The 25,654-nt window shown below is 46.6% G+C and overlaps 1 protein-coding gene across 1 annotated transcript in view; it reads left to right on the top strand.

Annotated features, from left to right (window-relative positions):
• Positions 1 to 678: 678 nt before the first annotated feature.
• Positions 679 to 25,654, top strand: part of CRADD (CARD and death domain containing adaptor protein) — a 218,984-nt gene continuing 194,008 nt past the window's right edge. The window contains exons 1-2 of the mRNA XM_075552726.1: positions 679 to 860; positions 2,486 to 2,787. Coding sequence (XP_075408841.1) covers positions 2,493 to 2,787 — 295 coding nt within the window. The 5' untranslated portion in view covers positions 679 to 860; positions 2,486 to 2,492. The remainder of the gene's footprint in view (positions 861 to 2,485; positions 2,788 to 25,654) is intronic.

The following is a 25,654-nucleotide window of genomic DNA, read 5'->3' as shown; positions in this document are numbered from 1 at the left end:
GTACGCGCTGAAGAAGAACATAAACCTAACAAAGGGGAATTGAATGTAGAGGCTGAATTTCCCTGTACTTTGCTGCTATTTTAAATAGAATGGCCAGTGAAGGACTCCCTGCTGTGATTGTGAGTCGAGACCCGCCCGTCTCATGTCAATCATATGCTGGTCCTGTTGTATTTAAACGCAATTACCCAACTATTCCTTCCGTCGATAACCCACCAGCGGATGGTATTGCCCACCCCCGGGCAGGTGCACGGTTTGCCCGCAGAAAACACGGCGGAAAAGGCTTCAGTCCGACGCTTGCGCCCCAATAAAGATGGCCACCGCGCGCCCTCGGTTTGCCCTCAGCAGTGATGGCGGCGGCCCTGCCCGCGCGGGGCGATGCCTTCAACAAAGATGGCCGCCGCGGAGCCGCGTCCTGAACAGGGTGGGTTCCGGTCGCGGTTGCCCGCCGAGATACGTGCCTGCAGCCGTCAGCAGCAGCCGCCCGCAGGTGCGTCTCCGTGCTTCGTGGGGGGCCCTGCGCCCGCGCCTCCCACGCGCTCCCCGGGCCCGTTTCTGGCGAGCGTGTCGGCCGTGGGACCCGGGACGCCCTCGCCCCGGCGTCATTGCTAAAGACCGCTCCCCGCGTTTTCCGGCGGCGGATCAAGTTGCCCCGGAAATCGCTCGCTCGCCGTGGTTCCTCTTCTCCATGCAGCAAGGTTTCAGCCAGCGAGGCGGAGCTTAAAAACGGCCCCCAAACGTCTCTCGCAGCCAATGCGCACAGCCTTCTGAGAGTGCTGCCGCCCCGCCGACGGCGAGGAGGGCTCGGGCGCCTGAAGCTCCATCCCCGGCTCTGCGCCCGCCCTTCCCCGCACTTAGCCTCTGTGAGTGTCAGCAATTTCCACGGCCTCCGCACAGCTGTCCAGACCACTGCCGCAGTAGTCCTGAACATGTGATTTCACATGGTGTGGGGTTGCCGACCCAGACCAGAATGTAGAGCTTTCTCCCCACCCCCTTTAAGGGACAAAAAAAAGGACAAAATAATAATAGTTTATAAATTATCAAGGGGGGAGGGGGAAGGGGGAGGGAGAGGAAAAATGAGGAGCTGATACCAAGGGCTCAAGTAGAAAGCAGGTGTTTTGAGAATGATGATGGCAACATATGTACAAATGTGCTTGACACGGTGGACGTATGTATGGACTGTGATAAGCGTTGTATGATCCCCTAATAAAATGATAAAAAGAAAGAAAAAAAATTGCATTAAATGGCCCATGCTTGTGAGGTGGCTACAAGAGTGTTGTTAGATTCTGAATTTTTTGAGGGCATGAATGAGACTGTATATAATGCTTATTATGGACTCACTGCCTCGGTCCATTCGGACTCACAAAGCCCTAACAGACAGGGTGGAAGTACCCCTGTGAGTTTCTCTTTACTGGAGTAAGAAGCCCCTTCTGTCTCCCACAGAGAAAGTGGTTTTGAACTGCGGACCTTTCAGGTAGCAGCCTAACATGTAACCACTATGCCACCGGGGCACAAGCAATAAGTTTTGTATTGAAGGTGATTCTGTAAAGGTCATTTCTCTTAATGAAAAAGATCCTCAAACTCTAGAATCTCTTGGATTCTGCTTTCTCCTTTTCCCTCTTCCCCTTGTTGACCAGGTTCTGCCAGTGCCCATATTCCAAATGGTACCTGCTTCTATGGTGGTCCCTTCTGAGGTAGCGAAGGAGCAGTGTGTGTGTATATGTATGTGTGTGTGTGTGTGTGTCGCTGCTGAAGGTCATGTTAAAATCACAGTTTTTCAAGTATGTTAAAATGGTGCTCTATAATTTTCAGATGAAAATTACTTCACATGCCGGTGTTTGACTCCTCCTCCTGTCTCTTTACTGTACTTGCCTTTCACAAAATGACCCACCGTGGTGTGAAATGTAAGATCTGAGAAGAGAGGCTGTATCTTCACGTTGGTTCATGATATTCACGCCCATGTGGAAACAGCTTGCTTTGATTTGTTGTTAGGTGCCGCTGACTCAGCTCTGAATTGTAGTCACCTTACGCACGACAGAACGAAACCTTGCCCCGTTCAGTGCCATCCCCCCAACCATCCCTAAGCTACGGTGGCAGCCACAGTTGTCAGTCCTTCTCACTGACTCTCTGCCAAGTAGGATGACTCTCTCCTGCGCCCTCCGGGTAATGTGTCCAAAGTACCTGCGATAAGGTCTCACCGTTCTCCCTTTGAAGGAGCATTCTGGGTCAACTTCTTCCAAGACTTACTTGTTTGTTCTTCTGGAAGTCCAGGGTACTCTTCAATGTCCTTCGTCAGCATTATCATTGAAATACATCAGGTCTTCCAACTTGCTCATTGACTATGGAACCACGGCCTGGTACTCTGCTAACAATGCAAGGATTTCCCTGACCTTCAAGAAGCTTAAATGGCCACAACACTGTTTATTAGGGGGCAAGACTCTCCTGAGGGTCTCTTCTGTAATCTGGGTTACATTTTGTCTTTTCCCAGGGGGAAAATGGAGGCCAGAGACAAGCAGGTGCTTCGTTCACTGCGCCTGGAGCTGGGTGCCGAGGTCTTGGTGGAAGGGCTGGTTCTTCAGTACCTTTACCAGGAAGGGATCTTGACAGAAAACCACGTTCAAGAAATCAAAGCTCAAACCACAGGCCTCCGGAAAACCATGCTGCTGCTTGACATCCTGCCTTCTCGGGGTCCTAAGGCATTCGATGCATTCCTGGAATCTCTGCAGGAGTTTCCCTGGGTCAGGGAGAAGCTGGAGAAGGTGAGAGGAGCCGTCACTGCACCTCCTGCAGGTAGGCCTCAAAAAGATCACCTAAAACCAGTGCCAGCCCAGCTGGAACTCCTGTCTTTGGACCAGAAGTTGGGCTTTTAGGCTGGGGGCTGGGCGCCTCTCTGGAACTGGCTAAGGTGTCAGGGATGCAGCGACTGGGCATTGGAGGGACAAGAGGAGAGATGGAATGAGGAAGTACAGGGAAGGAAGGGGGCAGGAGCCACGGTTGTGAGGTGGAGGAGGGAGGTGAGAGAAGACATTTAGAAATGTTTCCAGGGAAACTTGGCAAGCCGCTTGGGAGGCATGTTCTCATCAGAGAGCCAGGTCATATCTCAGCCTTTGGCATGAGGAGCCATTTGGAAAGTTCAGATGGGAAAGCAGGCAGTAGGCCTCCTAATAACTGACTCGAGGGGCGCCAGAGCTGCTGCCTGGAAAGGTCAGGATTCTGAAGGGAAAGAGGAGACAGCCTCCAGGAAGGTTGCCCTGCCCCTGTTTCCTGGGCTGTCCATAGACGCCCGGGGGGGGGGGGGGGGGGGGGCGGTGTTCCTTTAAGTCTGACTTCACTGGTTTTTCTAAAGGTGACTGGCTTGTGGCTTTCTTTTTTTGGCATGGTTTTGTTGAGATTCCTGGATTATTTAGTTTTGTAAGGACAGTAGCTTGGCGAGAGTCTCATGTTGATTTTCAGGTGAGTTGGCAGCTGTGGAAAAGAGGACCAGTCCTAGTGCCATTAGCTTGACTTATAGCAGGAAGACAATGTGTTATGAAATGTTTGTTCCCTTGTAATACCTTCAATGGCTTTCTTTCTTTTTTTAAACAAACAAGGATTGAGGAAGAGGGGATTGAACTGGACCAAAAAAAAAAAAAAGAAAAGACAATTAAAAACTAACCCGTAGGTTTTAACAGGTCTAAGAAATCAATATTTTCTTCAGTTTTCGATAGTAGTGACAATGTTAGTGGTACCCAGACACCATTGTTTTTTCAAAACACCAATTAAAATATCATTGTAAGGATGGCACTGGCCCGAGCAATGCTTTGTTCTGTTGAACCGAAGGCCGCTGTGAGTCAGAAACGACTCGCTGACACCTGACAACATATGTCATCAACAACAATAGCAATACAAGACTACTTTTATTACCGTATAGACCTCATGGGCCTCCTATTTTTAATGATTTTCTAAACCTCGTGTGTTTGCTAATTATTACTAATATCTCGATGATATGTGAATATTTGACTAGCTGAATAGCCTAAGATAATAAATTACCTTCCAAAAACCAGACTCACTGTCATCAAGTTGACTCTGACTCATATTCTGACCCTAGCCACAGGGTAGAACTGTCCCTATGCAGTTCTAAGACTGTAACTGTTCATGGGAGTAGAAAGCCTCCTCTTTCTCCTGTGGAGTAGGGTGGCTAGTAGTCTTGAACTGCTGACCTTTTGGTTACTAGTCTTACTTGTAACCACGATGCCACCGGAGCTCCTACCAATGGAAGAAGCACTTATTGTAATGTCCTAATTCGGCCAAATTTCAAGCGACTGTATATTTTGGGCTTATTGAAACATATGGAGGACTGCAGGATCCTACAGTCGGATTGTCCTTAGAGAATTCATTACCCTTGGTGTCTGAACAGAGTCAAACAAAGAGACCTAGGCCATTTCTACCATTTTACTGAAAGCAGAAGAAGTAACATAGAATCGGGGAGGGGTTAACGAGTCTTGGTATCCGGTCTCTTTTTCTGGTATTTAACTTAGATGCTGCCTCCTGGCAGCACATCATTGGAAACAACAGAACAGGCAAGGCGAATGACTTTTCCTTCAAAATATTTTAGTTGATTTTATAGTCCTTTTTAAGCAATTTAAACAGTACTGTTGCCCGCTATTCAAAGAGGGGTGACGCTCAGTGTTAGTTCTTCAGATTTTTTTGGAGAACCAGAAATTAAGCGGTCTTTAATAAAATGGCACAAGGCACAGAGCAGGTGAGGGAATGCAGTTTTTATCCTGTTTGTTTGTTTTAAGCCAGCCGAGTAGAATGAGCAGGAAATTCAGTGGAGAATTGAGCTTGTCTGTGTAGATAAATAATGTTTTCCTTGAGCTTTGTGAATGTCCTCAAAGCCGTCAAGTGGGAGAAGAGGCTGGCTGCTGAGCAGATGATGTCCTCCCACCCCTTTCATCGCTTGTTGAGTAACTGCATGAATGGCATGGGGTAGCAACCGCCCCTCTCCCTCCACAAGGGGCAGGGAGAATTATGATCATAAACGGATTCCTCTGAGCCAAAGGTCAGCCGTGCCTTCAGCCTGCAACCTTCGTTGTTAATTCTGACACAACCACCCCACCCCACGGCCCTCGGTACGTTCTTGCTTTGTTTGATCATTCCTGACAGTGGCTACACAGAACTGACAGAGAATACTTGTGATTGCAGGGTTTCCTAGGGAAGTGACTGGTTACAGTTTAGGATCAGGAATGCTTTAGGCTACAGCTCTTCAGTTAGGAACAGTGCTTCTCAGCCATGCCCACAGGTGCGCTTTTCATTGGCTCTCTGCCCCTCTGGTCCTCAGCCTCTGTGTTACTTGGGCAAGTGCTACAAAGTTCTTGAACCATCCTGTGAAGGCATCTTTGAGTTTTGAGGAAAGTGTGATCCTTTTAGATATGTACCTATGTCCAAGTTATGCACTAAGCTCTTCTTATAGGTTACTCTCTCTTGGGTCGTAAATAAGTAATTTGTTTGGGCTTGGTCATCTTTTCTCATGAGGAACTGAGACAGATGAGAAGAAACCCTTGTCCGGGAATGAACCAAGCTTATTTTATGAAAAAGCTTTTCTTGTTTGGGTCTGCTCAGAGATTCTTGGTGTGGTCGTCAGTGTGAGCTGCTTATTTATGAATATTGTGGATGTCATCCTCTGCCCCTCCCTGCCCACCCCCCACCCCCCGGTGAATCAAGTTGTATCTCGAAGCTTGCCACTCCACTAACACTCCCTTGCCCCCTCCCAAGCAAATCCCAAAACACATACAAGAAAAGCAAACGGCAACTGGATGCTGGCAACTGTTTGAGTCTGTTGATTTCCTCAGAATCTGCTGAAGTGATGGTTCTCTGGCCGGTGTGGTCGATGTCAATAGATCACTGTTTCTTGTCTCGTGCTCTTCTCACCCAGTAAGGACACTTCAGTTTTGAAAGGCAGCTTTCTGGTGATAAAATGACTTAATGCAGCCTGGCACTGCGTAAAGAACACTGCACACTGCGTTCCTCCCTGGCCAAGGTCACATTCTAGACACTAGATCATCTGGAAAGCTGCCCTGGGCTCCCGTCAGGTCCTTTCAGAGATGAGTCTAGTGTTGGCTGTGGGTGAAGGCAGCAGCATTTGTCTGCGTGCCTGGTTCCCCATGGTCCCTGAGCCCTGTGTACCACTGAGCTATCTCCTCTCTCTGAGCTCTTCTGCTTTCCTGGCACCCCAGCCTCCCTGGCTGGCGGAACCTTACTTAGGCTGCGGTGGGGAGGGCTTCTGGGCCACAGAATGCCCTGTTCTAGCCTGGCTGAAACACTGTACCTCTGCCATGGCCCTCACGAATGTTCAGCCTGCTGTCCTTGCCTTTTACCTTTTAGCCCATCCTTCCCTTTGGGAGCCTTGGTGGTGGAGGTGGTTATACATTGAGCTGCGATGTGAAAAATTGGCGGTTTGAAACTACCAGCCACTCTGCGGGAGAAAGATGGGGCTTTCTACTCCCATAAACACTTATAGTCTTGGAAACCCAAGGGGGTGGTGGGAGGGAAGTGGGTGGTTGGGGATCCTCGCTCTGAGTGGGCATTGACTCGATGGCAGTGAGTTAGTTTTTCCTTTGCTCCCATAAGCTTGAAAGGTGTTGGCTTTTTTGTTTGTTTTCCAAACCCGTTCTCCTCCTCAGACTTGGCCTCTGCTTTCTGTGCAAGCCAGAACGAAGGACAGCTCTCTGATTCTGGGTACACTGCTCAACACCTCTTGAATCAGGCTCAGGTGTGTCTGACCTGGACTGACTGTTTCTGTGCTGCTACTTGCTTTCTTCCCCTTGCCTGAGTTTGAGCTGGTCCTCCCCATGGGCCCCATGCCCCAGGCCTCCCCTCTGCCCCCACTGAAGCAGTACATAGGGCCGGCCCGTCTCTCTCTCCCATCTATCCAGGAGCCCTGCCCTCCAGTGACCATGCTGATCCAATTCTTGAGATATAAACCCCAAATGGAACTCACTGCCATCAAGTCAGTTCTGACTCATCGTGGCCTTAGAGGGCAAGGTAGAACCAGCCCTGTGAGTTTCTGAGACTGGAACTCTTTACGGGAGTAGAAAGCCTCATCTTCCCCCGGGAGAGACTGGCAGGTTTGAAATGCTAGCTGCGTGGTTAGTGGCCCAACACATGACCTGCTATGCCACCAGGACTACCCAGTATAGTTTACATCTACTCAGATGCTCCGGAAGTTAGGGGCTCCACCGGCAGACATTTGCCTTAGGTATTATAATAGGATTTGCAGAGGGAATTCTGGCCTAGGCTCCTTTCCCCAAGATCCTCCAATGAATTACTGTGCATATGGCAAGTTGCATGTCGATTTCAGTTCATGAACTCCGTGATGGCTGAGCAGGGCTCGCCTCATGGTGTCTCGGTGTGCTCGAGGGGGAGCGTGCGGTTGGCAGTCACATTGAGACCTGTTCCTGTGTGTGACTAGCGCGCCTGGCACACACTCCTCGCGAGCCTAATGCCAGACCCTGGGTGTAAAAATCAATATGAAATCTTGTCCAGGTCAAGTTGAAGGCAGTCGTTCGTTCATTCAACAAATATGTACTGATTACTGACCACTGAGATCTGGCGACGTATTGGGTCACACCTTGGGTGGCTAACAGCAAGGCCAGCAGTTCAAAGCCACCAGCCTCTTCTCAGGAGCAGGAGGAGGCTTTCCAGCCCTGGAAAACCTATAGCCTTGGAAACCCACAGGCGCGCTTCACTTAGGAGTCGGAATCGGATCCATGGCAGTGCATTGGGCTTTTGAGTTTGAGACCGCGTGCTAGCTTGTGGGGACCATCTCAGTGGACCAAACAATGCCCCTGCTCTTATGGAGCTCAGTCTACATCTTCTAGGAGTTATTGAAGGGGTGGGGGGCAAGCAACAGTCAACTGAGTCATCACTGATGTCCATAAGTGTTATGAAGAAAAATAGTCCATGTGGTTAGTGAGCGAGGGCGTTCCATTTTACTCCGGGTGGTCACGGAAAGCCACCCTGTTAAGCAGCCGTTGGATAGAGGCCTGAATCCAGCAGTCGAATGACCTACCTGGATGAATCGGGGAGAAAGCAGTCCAGATAGGGGAGGCGACAGTGCTTAGGAGCTCTGTGGAAGCTGCAGGTGTCAAGGTGGCTGTCGCCCAGGCCCGACAGGACACGCTGGTCACAGAGGCGAAGTGTACCAAACCCTGGCCTGGCCTGAGTCGCTGCCATTGGTTGACAGTCCCACAATATGAGGTGTGTAGAGTGGTGACTGCGTGGCTCTCCAGACAACCAGCGGTGGGATTTGGACTTGGGATGAGCAATACTGAACCGTAGGAGAACTCCCTTTCTTGTTTCTCTCTGTGTCATACCTAACCATGTCCGGCGTATCAGTCACCTTTCCGGGTCTCGCTCGGCTTCACTTTCTAAGAGAGAGGCCTCGTGCCCCAGGCCTTAGGGGCAGAACAACATCTAGCTGGAGTTTAATTGTGTTTTCTTGCTTTCCTCCCCCGCCTTGTTTGAAGTGGAAGTTCATTGTTTTCTGTGTGCGCTGTTCCTCTAAGAATCTGTTGACTTTGAAAATGAGTCAACTTGAGAAAGCACTAGGTGCATGAGGGTGGCAGAAAAAGGTGAGGCAAGTGTAAGGGCTCTCTTTCCATGTCTTGTGCTGTGTAGAGAGAGTGACAGAAGTTTGGACGTGGGAGGGGAGGCTCCTGCTCCGGCTCCAGAGTCGAGAATGGCCTGTTCATCGTGCTTTCCTGTTTTGCGCAGGCGTGGGGTACGTGTGTTAGAAGAATTGTAGTTTCCTTGTAAGCTTTCTAAATTTTAAGCGTATCCATCCTCTACTGAAACAAAGTCAACCAAAGAGAGCCCTAACCCCGTATTATGGAATGTCCCAGGGGCTCGAAGATCATCGCTTTTCTTTTTCTTTTTTCTTTTAACAACCCTCCCCCTCCTCTGAGAAAACCCAGGCCTAGGAAGAGCAAGTCCACTTGCCTCGGATCACTTCGCAAGTTAATGTAATTTATTACCGGGAATGATTCCTGGCCAACTGCCTCTTGATTTAGGATTTTCCCTGGTGAGTGATCTTGGATTTGAAATGGAATTGCGTTATGCTGGAGTACTAATATTGAAAAAGGGCTTAGAAAAAAAACACTGGGAAGGTGGGTGAGGGGAGACGCCGGGCAGTGTAAGATAAGATAAAATAATTATTTATAAACTATTAAGGGTGCAGGGGGAAAGGGGGAGTGGGGATGGAGGGGGAAGGGGGTAGCGGGGAGGGAGGGGGAGAGGAAAAAAAAGGAAACCGAGCTGATTCCAGGAACCCAAGTGAAAGGCGAATTTTGAGAATGACGAGTGCAACGAATGTATAAGGGTGCTTTGCTCAATTGATGTATGTATGAATTGTGATAAGAGTTGTATGAGCCCCAATAAAAAGATTTATTAAATTAAAAAAACTATACTAATGTATTTGTGTGTGTGTGTGTGTGTGTGTGTGTGTGTGTGTGTGTGTGTGTGTGTGTGTAGTTTCCCCCTTCGTTTTAATAGGAAACATTTTCCAGGGCTTTTAGAGGGACGGCGGGATGAGATTCTACTGAAATATTTTTTGAAAGTGTTATTATTGCTGACTGTCATCATCTAAAAGAAAAGTCCGATAGTTCATTACTGTGTCCCCCACCCTAACCCCCGAGAAGATTCCCCACCCCCTGCTTGGGCAAGGCTGCCGCGAAGGAAGACGGGAAGTCTTTGATGGAGTGTTTATGGGAGCGATGAAATAATGCATCTGCGGCGGCTCATGGCCTCTCTTTCTAGGAACAGCTGACTGGGTAATGTGTCTCTCCACGGCCGGGAGCCTTCCCTCTGCTCCCACAGAATGCATCTAATGTTCTTTCCGCTTAGACGTTCTCCCTGTGTGCTGTTTCCCTCCTTCCTGTGGATGCGTGGGCCGCCAGGCCACACCCCTCACCTTATTCCCACCGGGGTTGCTTCTGCTCAGTGTTCCGCGGCCCCTGTGGGGCATCAGAACAAGCTGGGGAAGCTTTACAAGCCCACTGACACCTAGGCTCCACCCCAGACCAGCTCAGCTCAAAATTTCTGGAGGTGGCTCATGGGCAGTGGTATTCCTACACATGCACACACACGTATGTGCACACACACAGGCTTACATGCGTACGGGCGTACACCTCACTAGACAGTTTCAAAAAGCAACCAGGGTTGAGAATCCTGAGATCTGGCTAGACATAGGGTCCCGGCTCCCAAAGCTGTGCACCGGCTGCAGAATTGTTCTTGCCCCAGGTGGGGAAGGCGGATCGGGAAGGTAAGAAGGAGGGTGTCAACTCAACTCAATGCCATTGAGTTCATTCTGATGCACAGCGACCCTGCAGGGCAGGGTAGAAACTGCTGCTGTGGGTTCCTGAGACTAATTCTTTATGGAAGTCGAAAGCCCACTCTTTCCTTCTGGTGGTTTTGAACTACTGACTGTGCAGCCCAAACCATAACCACTGTGCCCTCAGGCCTCCTGCAAGGAGGGTGTCGAATATATAAACCAAGCTCCCCACTCACTGCCATCGAGTTGATTCCAGCTCACAGTGACCCCAAAGAACAGGGTAGCACTGTCCCTGTGGGTTTCTGAGGCTGTCACTCTAAGGGAGTAGAAAGCCTCATCTTTCTCCAGCAAGAGTGGCTGGTACCACAGAGTGACTGGTAGGTTCAAACTGCTGACCTTGTGGTTAGCAGCTAAACATGTAACTACTACACTACCAGGGCTCCTGGTAGAGGGGTGTATGGTTTAAGTCTTTGAAGCATATGTACATCTAGTTCCTTCCATTTCATGCGCACCGTTGCTTCACAGTGTTCTGGAATCTCGGGTTGGGGTCATCTAAATGTGACTCCATCAATAGTGTACTGCCACTGAGTCCATTTTGATTTGCAGTGACCCTAGACACAGAGTAGAACAGCCCCTGTGGGTTTCTGAGGCTATGAATCCTTACTGGAGGACAAAGCCTCATCTTTTGCCTGAATTGCAGCTGGTGGTTTCAAACTGCTGACCTTTGCGATTAGCAATCCACTGGGGCTCTGTGACTACTACCAACACAGAACTCCACGAGAGCTCTGTGAGGCCTGGAGGATTTCTGATCAGCTGGTGAATTTGGAGAAATTGTTTTCACTGCCTGTTCACATTGTTTGATAATTCCAAATCACCCACAATTCAGTTGTCTGAAGGGAGGCCAGACCTGTCCCTTTGTCAGTGGGCTATGAGATGGATGCTGCTGTCAGGTACACGAGGACTCAAGGAGGCTGAAGACTTGAGGACAAAAGAGAGGAGGGAGGAGGCAGCAGCCAGCCGGGAAGACTGGGATCGCTTAAGTCTGTGTGTGTGGTTCAGTCTGCCTGCCCATGGCTTTTGTTTGTAATTAAAAATGAATTCAGTCTCCTTTCCCAATGTCTTACCTTAAATAACATTAGTAAAATAATAACTATACTTTTATTGGGAGTTGACTATAGTTCAGACACTGTTCCAAGGCCTTTACACGTCTTTCAGGTATTCCTGATAATAACTTGAATCCTGACCATGAAACAATAATATTCATTTTTTTCTTATCATTTTATTGGGGGTTCGTACAGCTCTTATCATAATTTATTATATCCATCTATTGTGTCAAGCACATTTGTACATATGTTGCCATCATCATTTTCAAAACATTTTCTTTTTACTTGAGCCCTTGGTATTAGCTCCTCATTTCCCTCTCCCTCCCTCATGAACCCCTTGATAATTCATAAATTATTATTTTTCACATCTTAAACTGACTGATGTCTCCCTTCACCCACTTTTCTGTTGTCTGTCTTCCTGGGAGGCAGTTGTGATTGGTTCCCTTTTTCTCCCCCACCTTCCTCTTACCCTCCTGGTATTGCTACTGAGGGGTTTATCTGTCCTGACTTCCCTGTGTTGCAAGCTCTTATCTGTACCAGTGTACATGCTCTGGTCTAGCTGGATTTGTAAGGTAGAATAAGGGTCATGATAGTAGTGGGGAAAAAGCCTTAAAGAACTTAGAGGAAAGTTGTGGGTTTAAAAAAAAAAACTTTCATTGGGGGCTCTTACATCTCTTTCACAATCCATATATTCATCCAGTGTGTCAAGTACATTTGCACATATGCCGCCATCATCATTTTCAAAGCATTCTCTTCCCACTTGAGTGCCTGATATCAGTTCCTCATTTCCTCCCCCTCCCTCCCTCACGAGCTCTTGATACGTTATAGATCATTTTTTCCATATCTTTCATTGTCCTCCTTCACCCCTGAGTTAGTTTATTGTGCCAACCTGGCCAATAAATATATGTGGGGTTAACTGAAGGGCAGAGAGATAAATGGCTCTATGAGCCTCGCCTTTCTAGTTCTCAGGTCTCTTGCTTTATGATGGTCACACCAGGGCACAGCTGCCTTAGCAGTTCCCTGCTTCAGCTTGGAAGGCTGACTTCCTGCAAGACATCACCAAGGAGAAGCTGCATGGACCTACTCCGATGCAGCCTTGGGTGCTGGAAGCAGCCGTGTGGAGACCCCTGCCAGCATTCAGATGCTTACACACTTTCCTCCTAAAGTCGTTATCACTGCATGTGTTTTGTGAGATGGAGGAGGACTTTGTGGATTGGTGTTGGACATATGGGTTAATGGGTTAATGTTGGACTTGTGGCCTGGAGAAGCACCGGGCTGGGATGTTTTCTTGATGCGCACTTAACCTTTATATAAAATTTTCTCTTATACATGATTTTCTGTGGATTTGTTTCTCTAAAGGACCCAGACTGACACATTATGGTACTGGAGTGGGGTACTGGAGAAACAAATCATAAGATGGAAAGTAGATTTTTGTTTGACCTCTCCCTTGTAGTAGTTTTTCTCCTTTGTCTAGACAGAGGTCAGATAAAGCCACACTACTCAGTTTTCTAGGAAAACATGTGAAGTGTGAAAATAAAAAGTTTGTAAGCCCACTTGCTTTGAGCCATTAAAATTTGATCTTTAAATGGGTTTAGACCACGCCTGCAAAGAAAGCTATGCAAGGAAAGATATGCCCCACCCAGTGCTTTGGAGTACTCAAGAACCAGTAGTCTTTCTCAGAAGCTGGAAAAAATCTGGAATCATGAAGAAAACTCCCCTCTAGGACTGAATGTTAAAGGAATCCTGTGAGCAGGCTAAAATGCTTGCTAGGTGACCACCTGGATGTACTTGTTGAGTGGAAGTGGGAGAACTGCAGCAATAAAGAGATGGGTCCAATTGTCTAACAGATGGGATTTGTTTGGGTTGAGTTTGGTGATCGATTTCTGGAAAGGCAGTCATTAACAGCCGTTAGCATTAACTACTGAATACAGTTCTGCTCTGACTCATGGGGCCATCTTGAGGCAGATCCACGGATGGCAGTGGTGGTTATTCCAAAGTCCCTGGCTTACTGTGCTCCTCCGGGGCCCCTCTGCTCCATCCCATCACTTGAGTGCAGGGAACCCAAGGGGCTCCTCTAATTGTCTTTCCTGCCTTTTGTCTTAAGATGAATTTTCCTTCTCTCCCATTATCGCTTTAGAAAAAAAATTTTTTTGGCTGGGGGTGGGGGAGAGGGAGGGTCTAATGAAAGGTCCAGGGTTCTGGTGGAGTAGTGGGTTCTATGTTTGGTTGCTGAACAAATACAAGGTTAGTAGTTTGAACCCATCAGCCACTCCAAGGGAGAAAGATGAGGTTTTCTGCTCCTGAAAAGATTTACAGGCTCAGAAACCCCCAGTGGGGCAGTTCAACTGATTTGCAGTGTGGCGATGAATCAGAATGGACTTGATAACAGTGAGTTTTCCTTCTTCCTTCTGCCCTCCCTCCCTTTCTTTTCTTTCTTTGTTTACAATCTAAGTCATTTGAAGTTAAGGAGCAGAGTCCCTGGTTTCTACCACCTCGGCTTGTTCCCTTGAGTGTAAAAGAGATGAAACTGTGACTGTGATCAAGTGAATGTTAACTCCCCGATACTGAATTGCAGCTCTCGGATCGTGTTGTCTAAAGCTGTCTGCTCAGATACCAGCTTTTCTGCCGTGGCCTCCGAGTGTAGCCGTTTGCTTAGCAAGGGGATGTTCTCTTTTTAGGAGTACAGTTCAAACTTGTAGGCTGCTGTTGCAGCTAGCTGCAGGCATGTTTGACTTTTAATTTTAATAGGCAGCTAGCTGTGTTTATACTTGGTCCTCAATTTGAGCAGTGCGGAGTATATGGATGTGATTCTTAGGAGGGCATTTTTCCCAGACCAAAAAAGAATCTGGTGTACTTTTCCAAGCACATTTTAATTGAGAAAGAAATGTGACCACCTGGAGACGTTGTGTGTGTGTGTGTGTGTGCGCGTGCGGTAGGAGGGGTGCTGGTGGTGGTTGTTAGACATAGGCTTTATTTTTGTTAATGATATTTAAGAAACCTTAACTCCTTACAAGAAATGCCAAGTTGACAATTCCTGGAAATGTTCATGTTCTATTTATGCTCGGCACCAAAGCAGAGAAGGTGGCAACATGGTTACCAAAAATAATATCGCTGAGATGCACGGAGTAGCAAATGAGGCTTGTGGTTTTGTAACCTAAATACAAGGCTTTGAAGGCATCTTGCATTTGGACCCTTTGCTGATCAAGGATATGGGTGCTGAGTGGCATTGAGCTGGAGAATGACAGGGCTGGGGCGGTCATCTGTTGAGACTTGTTTTGTGATTAGAACCAGAGGTGGTTAGAGCTGCAAGGAACCTCGGAGACCACACACACACTTTGCAGGTGCGGAAATGCAGGGATATCTCCAGGGTGGTACCAATGATTAATGCCCTAGCTAAAAGGTTGACTGTTTGAGTCTACCCTGAGGTACGTTCGAGGGAAGGCCTGGAGAACAATGAGCTGTTGAAAGCCCTGTAGAAGACAGTTCTAATCTTAGGCACACGGGTCTCCATGAGTTACCACAGACTCTGTTCGTTTGGCTCCGCAGCATGCATGTAGCTCTTTGGTTTAAACAGAAGCCCTTCATGATAATACAGCAAAAGCAGAGATATCTCTAAGTAGTGCACAACTTTGAAGGGCTGTTAAAATCTAGGCCTCAAGAAGGGTACCAATGAAACTTCTCTGGGAATCTCAGGTCCTGGGATGACCATCTCCAGTAACATCCTGCCATCTTGCTTTCCCTCAAGATTCCGAGGCTGGTCCACCTGGGCTGGGTCAGGAGACCTTCCCTTAGGTCCCTAGATCAACTGGATTGGGGCAGGGCAAGTTCCTAAAGGAAACTGCTTACAAGAGCTAGCTGGTGGCGCTGTAGGTTAGCCATCGTGCTGCTCACTGCAAGGTTGGCGGTGGTTCAAACCTCCCCGCGTGTCTGAGTGAGAGAGATGAAGCTCTCTGCTCCTGTGAAGATTGACAGCCTCAGAAACCCTAAAGGGTCACGATGAGTCAGAATCAGCTCATGGCAGTGGCTTTGTTTCAGCTTTGGCCCATTCCTTTTGGATTGAACAGGCCCTGAACCCACCCACGGGCTGACCCTTTAGAGAGGAGAATATCTCTACATCGTCCCTGTAGCAAGGCCCAGATTGGGGGTCAGAGTAAAGTATAGGGGAAGTTCAAAGTCAGAAGATGCCGGAGGAAAATGGATTGAGAATGCGGACAGATGTATAAACACCTTATTATCCTCATAATCATCCTTTGAGGTAGGTTCTTTGGTCATCATTTCTATTTTATAGCCGAGGAGACTAAGATGGATTTGCTACCAAACCAAACCTGCTGCCATTGAGTTGATGCCAATGGCATCAACTAGAGAGCTGCCCCTGTGAATTTCCCAGAATGCAACTCTTTACAACAGTAGAAAGTCTTATTTTCCTCCTGCAGAGCTACAAGTGGTTTTGAACTGTGGACCTTGCAGTTAGCAGCCCAGCGTATACCCTTCACGCCAGCTCGGTGTTTTCTGAATGTTCTTGTCTCAGGTCTGGCAAGTAGTTAACATTTTCACTGGGTGAATGTGAGTCTCCTTTGAAACCACTTTTATCAAATGGGAGATTTAAAAAAAACACCAAAGAAGATAAAAGACAGTGTTCTGAGAAATGTGATTAGGCAAAAGAAAGATTCTACATAGGATTGGCATGGGCATTTGCAGTTTGTTTAGTCTTTAAACTTATCTCTTCCCTTGCAGTGTCTTCATTGTTAGCTAATCTTTTGATGGCGCCAACAGTAAAGGCTCTCTTCAGGCCTCTCTTGCCTTTGCTTGAGCTCTTTGTTATGCCGGTCAGGATTCATTCAGGAAACAGAAACCACATAGTAAAATGAGCAGGGAAAATTTGACATATATTACAATTAGTAAAAGGGAGTTAATGACAGACGCAGCTTATTTGAGCACAAGTCAGTTTGTCAGTTGATTGCACTTTGCAGAAAGCAAAGTGTGATACACACTGAAAGTCTGGGGTGACCCCAGCAGCGGAGTCTGTTGGCACTGTTGTTCCAACAGCACGTGCTTGCTTTGTGTCTCTGTGCCCCATTTTGGTGAGTTCCGTGATCCCGTGGCCGACTTAACAGAGACCCAAACCAAAACCAAAGTCACTGCCATAGTGTTGAAGCCAACTCTCAGACTCTACAGAACAGGCTAGAACTATTGTTCTCCCCTGAAGGACTGGGGGTTTCTAATCCATGACCTGAGCTTAGAACCCAAAGCATCATCCACTGCGCCACCACAGAATAGTGTAAACATAACTTTTGTAAGCACCAGGAAATGAAAGAAACGTGACTGCGGCTCATTGAATGGGGAGATGCACTTTGTTGCTGTGGGCTCGAGCTGACTCAGTCGTCGCGTGCTGTGGTGTCCTGGTACCTGCTAAGCCATGAAAGAGGTCTCTCGGGAATCCAGGAATCGCATAGGGGAGCTCCTCTTTTCTAGGGCTGAAGCAAGAGTCCCGAGACTAGGGACCTGGAGGAGCTCCCAAAGCTGTCTGACTCCCATGGCGATGAACGTGGTCTGCTCGTAGTCAGAAAAGGAGCCACGGTGGCCCGAGGTTGAGTGCTCGAATGGTAACCATAAGTCAGCAGTGCCACCCCACCAGCTGCTGTGCGGGAGAGAGATGCGGCAGCAAGCTCGAGAAAAGACAATAGTCTGGGGAATCTTAAGAGGCAATTCGCTCTGTGCCGGGGGCTTCTAGAGTCAGAATGGCCTGGGTGGCAATGGGTGTGGGGTGCCAATAACAGAGAAGGCTGCCCGGGAGCACAGCTGGAGGTGGTCTGAAAAACAGATCCCCTGAGGTGGCCTAAAAGCTCAGTATAGGATGTGGTGGGCCAAAGCTGAGCCTCAGAAAGCAATTCGCTGAGTGGCAGAGGCATTCCCTAGGAATTCACAATGAGCATCATTGGGCGTGGCCAATGCTGGCAGTCACCTTGGGGGGAGATTAACCAGAGGGAACAGTCCCTTCCTCTGCTGTGGCCTTAAATAGTCCCCCTCCAGGGTCTTCCATAGACCAAAGCTAGCACCACACCACGTGACAAAGGAGGATGTTTACAGGGTCTAGCTGCAGCAGCATCAAGCAGGGCAGATGTTGAGGACAATGGGCTTCTAGACTGACATCTGATGACAGTACATCACTCCCAGAGTTGTTCTGAGACCCTGCTTCAGTCATTTGTCCATTTAGCCAATGTTTGTTCAGCATCACTCATTTGAATTTAACATGTTTCGGTTGAATGAACAAATTATCTCTCTCTGTGAATTAAGCAGCCCTGGTGGGATAGCGGTTATGCGTTGGGCTGCTAAACTGCAAGGTCAGCAGTTTGAAAGCACCAGCCACTCTGAGGGAGAAAGACAGGACTTTCACTCCTGTCAAGACATACAGTCTGAGAACCCCACAGGGACAGTTCTACCCTGTCCTGTCCAGTCGCCCTGAGTCAGAATCGATGCAATGGCAGTGAGTTCGGTTGTGGTCTGGTGGCACTGTAGGAACTGTGGTGGTGCAGTGGTTCTGCCTTGGGCTGCTAACTCTAAGGTTAGTGGTTCAAACCCACCAGTGACGCTGTGGGAGAAAGATGAGACTTTTTACTTCCATAAAGAGTTACAGTCTCGGAAATCCATAGAGGCAGTTCTAGCCTGTCCTGCAGAGTTGCTATAAGTCAGAATTGACTCCATGGCAGCGAGTTTGGTTTGGTTTTGGTGCCCCTGTGGCTAAGGCATTGATCTGCTGATGGCTAGCCTGACATTTGAAGCCCACCACCAGCTGCCCCACAGGAGAAAGATGAGGCTGTGTGCCCCCTCGAAGATTTACACTTTGGGAAGGCTGAGATACAGCCACTATGAGTGAGCATCTCAACCCAATGGCCGTGGGTTTGCTGGTGGGGTGGGGTATATCCAGGAACTTGGTGAAGCTAACCTCGCCAATCTAGGGCGCAAGAGAGCTGAGCCCCTTTGGGCTGAGGCATGCTGGTATAGTGCAGTGCCTCTGGGTACTTACTGAAAGAGCTAAAGAGCTTCGTAACACTGGTTTTATAACACTTGCCTGAGCAGAGGAGAGGTCAGGCCATCCTCAAAGGCTGGAGGACCAGGGGGGCTGATGAGGGCACCAATGAAAAGAAGCTGACCTGATGGAAGACCTATATCCCGAGTCATTTCTATTTCTGCATTGTACCCCGTAAATTATGAGTGAACCCTGTAATCACGAGTATTGTCTGTGAGCTCTGTGTCACTGTTGTCACGAATTACTGACCCCAGGAGGGACAGCTGGTGACAGGTTGGTGACAAGGCTGGTGAGGGGATGTATGTCTGGCCCCTGCTTTGCAGGACTCAGCCATGGACGGACACTGATGTAATTCCCCCTCCCCCTTGAAGCTAGAGGTGAGATGCCCACCCAGGGCCATTTTCCGAGGTTCCAAGAGGCAGGCAGTAAAAGCCTCTGGTTTCTGCCACCGTGTTACTTCTGTGTGTTCTTTCTGCTACGCTGTCCCAGAGTCACGAGTCCAGGAAAGGCGACATAGACCTCATTTTTTGGAGGCATGCCCTGTATGCTCTTTATTAGATGTAGTGGTTGTTAGTTTCGTTTAAGAAGGGAATATGGCTGACATATATGAAACTAACCAACTCACTGTCATCAAGTAGATTTTGACTCATAGCAACCCCATAGGACAGAGTAGAACTGTCCCCCCGTTTCTAAGTTTCTGAGTCTGTAAATCTCTTTAGGATCAGGCAGCTTCAACTCTTTCCCTCAGAGTGACTGGTGGGTTTGAACTCTTAACTTACTGGTTAGCAACTCAAGACTGAACCCACTGCACCACAAGGACACCTCAATGTTGGTTATTAGTATAGTAAAAATGCCCAGGGATTTCTTCCCCCAGCATAGTGAAAAGAGCTCTCTTTTTTTCCCTTTCTGACCATAAGCCACACATGCTTATTAAAGAAAAGGAAAAAGCTCTACATTTCTTCAAGAAGTGAAGTCACTTGTAATCACGTCGCTCACACGTAACCACAGCTTACGACTGAATCGGGAAGTGCCATGTCAACACGGAATCTTTTGCATTTCTTCTTTCGTCTCCAAATTAAGTCATAGGAAATTGTTGTAGAAAGTCTCTTTTCTAAGCCTTGGTCATTTTCATAAAGTTATTATTTAGAGATCCAAAGACCTAATCCATAATATCTTCTTTAATGCCAAATAAAGAAAATTTAGAAGATCATATGTGTATGGGTAAAATTATATATTTCTGCAGACAGTACAACTGTCAGAATGAACTTGAAGGAGTCTTTCCAAGTTGCTTTGAAGGCATGTTGTTCTTTTAGTGAGCATCAGAGGGTGGGGGTGAGGAGCACTGGACTTAAATGACCTTTTCCAAATGGCTCTTAAGGAACTATGAGGAGTAGTTTTCACTTAGCTGTTAAGTATTTTTGTGTTTGTCTTTATATGAGGATTAAATTTCAAAGCGTTTCACTAGATTATTATATAACCTGATTTTTTGAATGCCTCCTGTGTGTCTGCTTTGAAATATTAAGTTTCTAAATCTTCCCTCTTCATTGTTTTTTTCTCAAACTGTTAGACTCTATAGGTGATTAAGCCTTTGCCAACAGCATTTAAAAATGTACTTATGTCCTGTAGATAGACGTGGTTTATGTTAATATGAGAGGTCTCCAACAATACTCGTGGAAAATCTGTTTTTTTATTATTCATTTTATTTGGGGCTCGTACAACTCTTATCACAATCCATACACACATCCATTGTGTCAGCACATTTGTACATTTGTTGCCATCATCATTCTCAAAACATTTGCTTTCCACTTGAGCTTGATATCAACTCCTCATTTCCCCTCCCTCCTCACTTCTCCCTCCATTACGTACCCTTGATAATTTATAAATTATTATTATTTTCTCATATCTTACACTGTCCGACGTCTCCCTTCACCCACCTCTTCACTGTCTGTCCCCCAGGGAGGAGGTTATATGTAGATCCTTGTAATCGATTCCCCCTTTCTACCCCACATTCTCTCCACCCTCCTGTTATCACCACTCTCACCACTGGTCCTGAAGGGATCATCTGTCCTGGATTCCCTGTGTTTCCAGTTCCTATCTGTACCAATGTACATCCTCTGGTCTAGCCAGATTTGTAAGGTAGAATTGGGATCATGGTAATGTGGAGAGGAAGCATTTAGGAACTAGAGGAAATTGTATGTTTCATCGTTGCCACCCTGCACCCTGACTGGTTCGGCTCCTCCCTGTGATCCTTCTTTCTGTAAGGGGGTGTCCACTTGTTTTGGGACTCCACTCTGCACTCACCCTCGTTTACAATGATATGATTTTTTGTTCTTTGATGCCTGATACCTCATCCCTTCAACACCTCATGGTCACACAGGCTGGTGTGCTTGCTTATTCCATGTGGGCTTTTTTGCTTCTGAGCTACATGGCCACTTGTTTATTTTCAAGTCTCTAAGACCCTAGATGCTATATCTTTTGATAGCCAGGCACCATCAGCTCTTTTCACCACATTTGCTTATGCACACATTTGTCTTCAGCAATTCTGTCGGGAAGGTGTGCATCATGGAATGCCAATTTAATAGAACAAAGTGTCCTTGCATTGAGTAAGTACTTGAGTGGAAAAGTAGGGAACTGGCTAAGGCAGCTGCACCCTGGTCCGACCATCAGAAACGAGATCTGAGAACTAGAAAGGCGAGGCTCATGGAGCCTTATATCTCTTTCCCCTCAATTAACCCCACATGTGTTTATTGGCCAGGTTGGCTCAATAAACTTTAACTGTCTCAGTGACCAGGTATACAATAAAATGAAACACTACCTTTCATCACCGATGTCCTTCTGTTGGATCCCACTGTTAGAGCCAGTGACAATCCATCTTATTGAAGGGTTTCCTCTTGTTTGCTGCCCCTCTACTTCACCAACATGATGTTCTTTCCAGGGATTGGTGTCTCATGTCCAAAGTACATGAGAAGTAGTCTCACCATCCTTACCTCTAAGGAGCAACATTCTAGATATACTTCTTCCAAGACAACATGGGACTTTCAATATTCTTCTCCAGCACCATAACTCAAACACATCAATTCTTCAGTCTTTCTTATTCAATGTCCAACTTTCATATACATATGAGGTAATTGAAAATATCATGGCTTGGTACAGGCATACCTTAGTTCTCAAAGTAATTCCTTGCTTTACAACACTGTAAAGAAACCATGTGCAGCAGATTTACCCAGTGCATTGAATCATTAGATTTCTTGACTACTGCTTCCATGAGTATTGCTTGCGGATCCAAGCATGACAAAATTCTTGACAATTTCAATATTTTCTCCATGGGACAGACTCAAGGTGGTCTTTTGTCCTTTTGTCTCTTGTGGACTTGTTTTAATCTTACTGCAATATGAACCTACATAACAGCGATTTGTTATCTGATCCATAGTCAGTCCCTGGCCTAGTTGTAGCTGCTGGTATTTCATTTCTCTATTGTCTTTTCCCACAGATGTCATCACTTTGATTTCTGCGTATCCCATCTGGAGAGGCGCATGCGTGTAGCCACCATTTGTGTTGTTTGAAAAAAGATATTTGCTATGGACATGTAATTGGCCTTACAAAATTCTATCATGTGATTTCTAGTGTCCTTTCCATCACCAAGACCCTATTTCCAACTACTGTTCCTTCCTCTTTGTTTCCAACGTTTGCATTCCAATCACCACTTTTTACCAGTGCATCATGATTATAAGTTTTATCAATTTCCGACTGAAGACATTTGCGTCATACTTTAGCACTAGATTTACCACTAGCTTTAGTGATTGGTGCGTGAAGTTGAATAGTTGTATTGATTAGATTTCCTTAAGTGTGGATAGATATAATGAATGTGGAAGACAGCACTGTACTTCAAGGGAGAGCTTGAAATGCTCTTTTAGGTGGTAAATCCTCTTGATTGTGGCTTTCCCAGTACAGTAGACCATATAATTTTCTGATTCAAAATGGCCAACACCAATTCATTTCAGCTCACTAACACCTAGTAGGATATCCATCTTCACAGGCTGCATTTCATTTTTGATGTCTTTCAATATTCCTAGATTCATACTTTGTACCTTCCACGGTAATTAGTAGATTTTTGTAGCTGTTTCCTTTCATTTTGAATCGTGCACCATCAGCACATGATAGTCCCACATTTTACTTTGTGAAGGGAGTTGTGCATCAGGTATGCTTTGAGTACCTTCTGACCCGAGGGCTTACCTTCTGGCACTATCTCTGGCCATGTTCAGTTTCCATGTAGTAGGTCTTCAGTGTCTGGCCAGGTTTCGAGGCTATGCATAAGATTTTCAGAGGCTAATTCCACTGAAGTGGATGCCAATTCCTTCTTCCTAGTTTGTTCTTCGTCTGGAAGCTCTGAAACCTCTTCACTTAACCTTGGTGGCCTTTGAAATACCAGTGACCTAGCTTCCAGCTTCAGAGCACCTCACAAGCCACCATAGTCTGACAAACTGATGGACAATTGATGGACTTGGGGAATAGTAAAAAAAAAAGGTGGGGGACTGGGCAATTGCCATGAGGATGAAAAGAAGAGGAATGTGGTTGAGAGAGATTTAGGAGTAAGACTGAAAACATGTCTTCTCAACAAGGGTGCAGTGGTTCCCCAGGGGACAAACACTGGTTCCAGGGGAAGTAAGCCGGTGGTTTTGTGACCTTGCAAAGGGCCACAGAACATACACAAATGAACAGATACATGTGGCACTGACATTGCATTTGAAGGGATGTGAATGGGAACATGTCTAAAAGGTCATCCTATTAATTTTTAACAAATCCACTGGCATCAAGTCAGTTCCAACTCACAGCTACTCTAGGAGGGCTTCTGAGGCTGTACATCCATGTGGGAGCAGACAGCCTCAGCGTTCCTGCTCAGAGCAGCTGCTGGGCTTGGACTGTAATGATGAATACAAGGTTGGGAACTACTGGGGCTGAGGGAGCAGATGATACGTGGATGACACCCAGGTTTTGTGGTGTGAGAAGCTATATAAATTCACCAAGAAGATTCATAGGAAAAGGAGGATGGGGGGAGTAAGTAGGTTGTGTGTGGATTTTGCAACAATAGTGACTAATGCCTGTAAGGAGCCCAGGGGGCACTGTCAGGTAGAATTAGAATGCTGTCTGTGCTCTAAATCCACCGGCAACTCCTTGGGGAAAAGGAGGCTGTCTGCTCCTGTGAACATTTGCAGCCTTGCACATCCTCTATGGCTGTGGTTCTCAACCTTCCTAATGCAAGGCCCTTTAATATAGTTCTTCATGTTGTGGTGACCCCCCAACCATACAATTTTTTTTCGTTGCTACTTCATTACTGTAATTTTGCTACCGCTATGAAGCGGTGACCCTCTGAAAGGGTCGTTCAACCCCCAAAGGGGCCCCGACCCACAGGTTCAGAACCCATGCTCTAATGTGTCATGGTAAGTCAGAGTCCACTCGATGACAGTGGGTGTATGTTTTTCTCTCTCTCTGTTTGTTGTTGTTAGATATCTCCCAGTACTCACAGTGTAAGCACTTAGGTGTGAGCCCTCTGAATGTTGTACATTGATCAAGAAGTGACTAATTCTTGAGCTAGAGTCTATTATTCTTCTCATTTTTTCAGATTGGTAAACTGAGACCTTTCTAGCTAATTAATTACATTTTAAAAGATTTTGTTGTTGAGATTATAGACAGCAAAACAGACATCAGCGCAACCATTTCCAAATGTGCTGTTCAGTGGCATTGATTAGATTCTTTGCGTTATGAAACCAGTCTCTCTCTTTTTTTAGTGTGGTTCCTTTCGAATTCACCCGAACTCACTGCCCCAGAAGATTCCTATCTAATCGTGGAGTTGCTGCTATCATTTCAGCCAACATTCCATTCTGTGAAGATGCCAGGGTGTAAAGGTGCAGGTGTGGGTTAGGATAAAATCCCACTGCCACTGTGCCTCTGGTGGGTGACCTTAGGTCATTTTACTTTTTCCTACATTTTAATTTTCTCATAAGTCAAATGGAAGTGACTTTTGCTCATCTCTAAGTCGTTGCCATGAAATGAGAGGACAAATGGACACATATTTTAAAGCATTAGTTAATCTAGGGAGTATCTTCAATGTTACACAGTAGTTGGTCAATAGAAGTCATTTTTCTCTCTGGCTTTACCTTTTGCCTTGTCCTTCTCTCTTCAGGAAGCTTGCAAAGGATTTGAAAGACAGAACAAGAGACTTTTAAATTCGTCTGCTTTTCCCTTTGAAAAAATTTTAAAACATCCTTTTATCAGGGGCTCTTACAAATCTTATGGCAATTGATGCTTCATTTATATTAAGCACACTTGTACATGTGTTGCCATCAACATTTCCAAAATATTTTCTTTCTACTTGAACCCTTGGTATCAGTTCCTCTTTTTTCCCCTCCCAACCCTCCCATCCTCATGAATCCTTAATCAATTATATATTATTCTTTTTATTTCGTGTCTTACACTGTCTGTTGTCTCCCTTCACCCAGATTTCTGTTTTTCATACTCCTGGGGGGTGGGCTATACAAACCTTGTGATGGGTTCCCTCATTTCACCCCCCACCCCCCATCACTATAACCTCATGCTATCGCTACTCCCACTGTTATTCCTAAGGGGTTTGTCTGTCCTGAATTCCATGAGCTCTTATCTGTACTCATGAGTGTACACCAGTCTAGCCAGATTTGTAAGGTGGAACTGGGTCATGGTGGGGGAGGGGGTCAGTGAGGAAGCATTCAGGAACTAGAGGAATGATGTGTGTCTCGTCGGTGTTGTACTGCACCCTGGTTGAATCATCCCTTCCTTGTAACCCTTCTGTGGGGGGATGTCCAATTGTCTACAGATGGGTCTCCACTCCAACCCCCTCATTCACATCAATATAATTGTTTGTTTTGGATATTTTGATACCTGCTACCTGATCCTTTCAACGCCTGATGATCACACAGGCTGGTGTCCGTCTTCCATGTGGGTTTATTTACTTCCTTGCTAGATGGCTGCTTGTTTATCTTCAAGCCTTTAAGACCCCAGATGCTATATCTTTTGATAGCTGGGCACTTTCTTCACTACATTTGCTTTTGCACCCATTTTTGTCTTCAGCGATTGTGTTGGGAAGGTGAGTATCAGAGTGCCAGGTTATTAGAACAGAAGTGTTCTTGTGTTTTGGGAGGCCTTGAGTAGAGGTCTAAAGTCCGTATGTACATTGGTCTCTATCCC

The sequence above is a fragment of the Tenrec ecaudatus genome, chromosome 6 (assembly GCF_050624435.1).
Source record: "Tenrec ecaudatus isolate mTenEca1 chromosome 6, mTenEca1.hap1, whole genome shotgun sequence".
Lineage (NCBI taxonomy): Eukaryota > Metazoa > Chordata > Mammalia > Afrosoricida > Tenrecidae > Tenrec > Tenrec ecaudatus.
The sequence above is the reverse complement of the archived record's forward strand: the minus strand, read 5'-3'. Positions and strand labels throughout refer to the sequence as shown.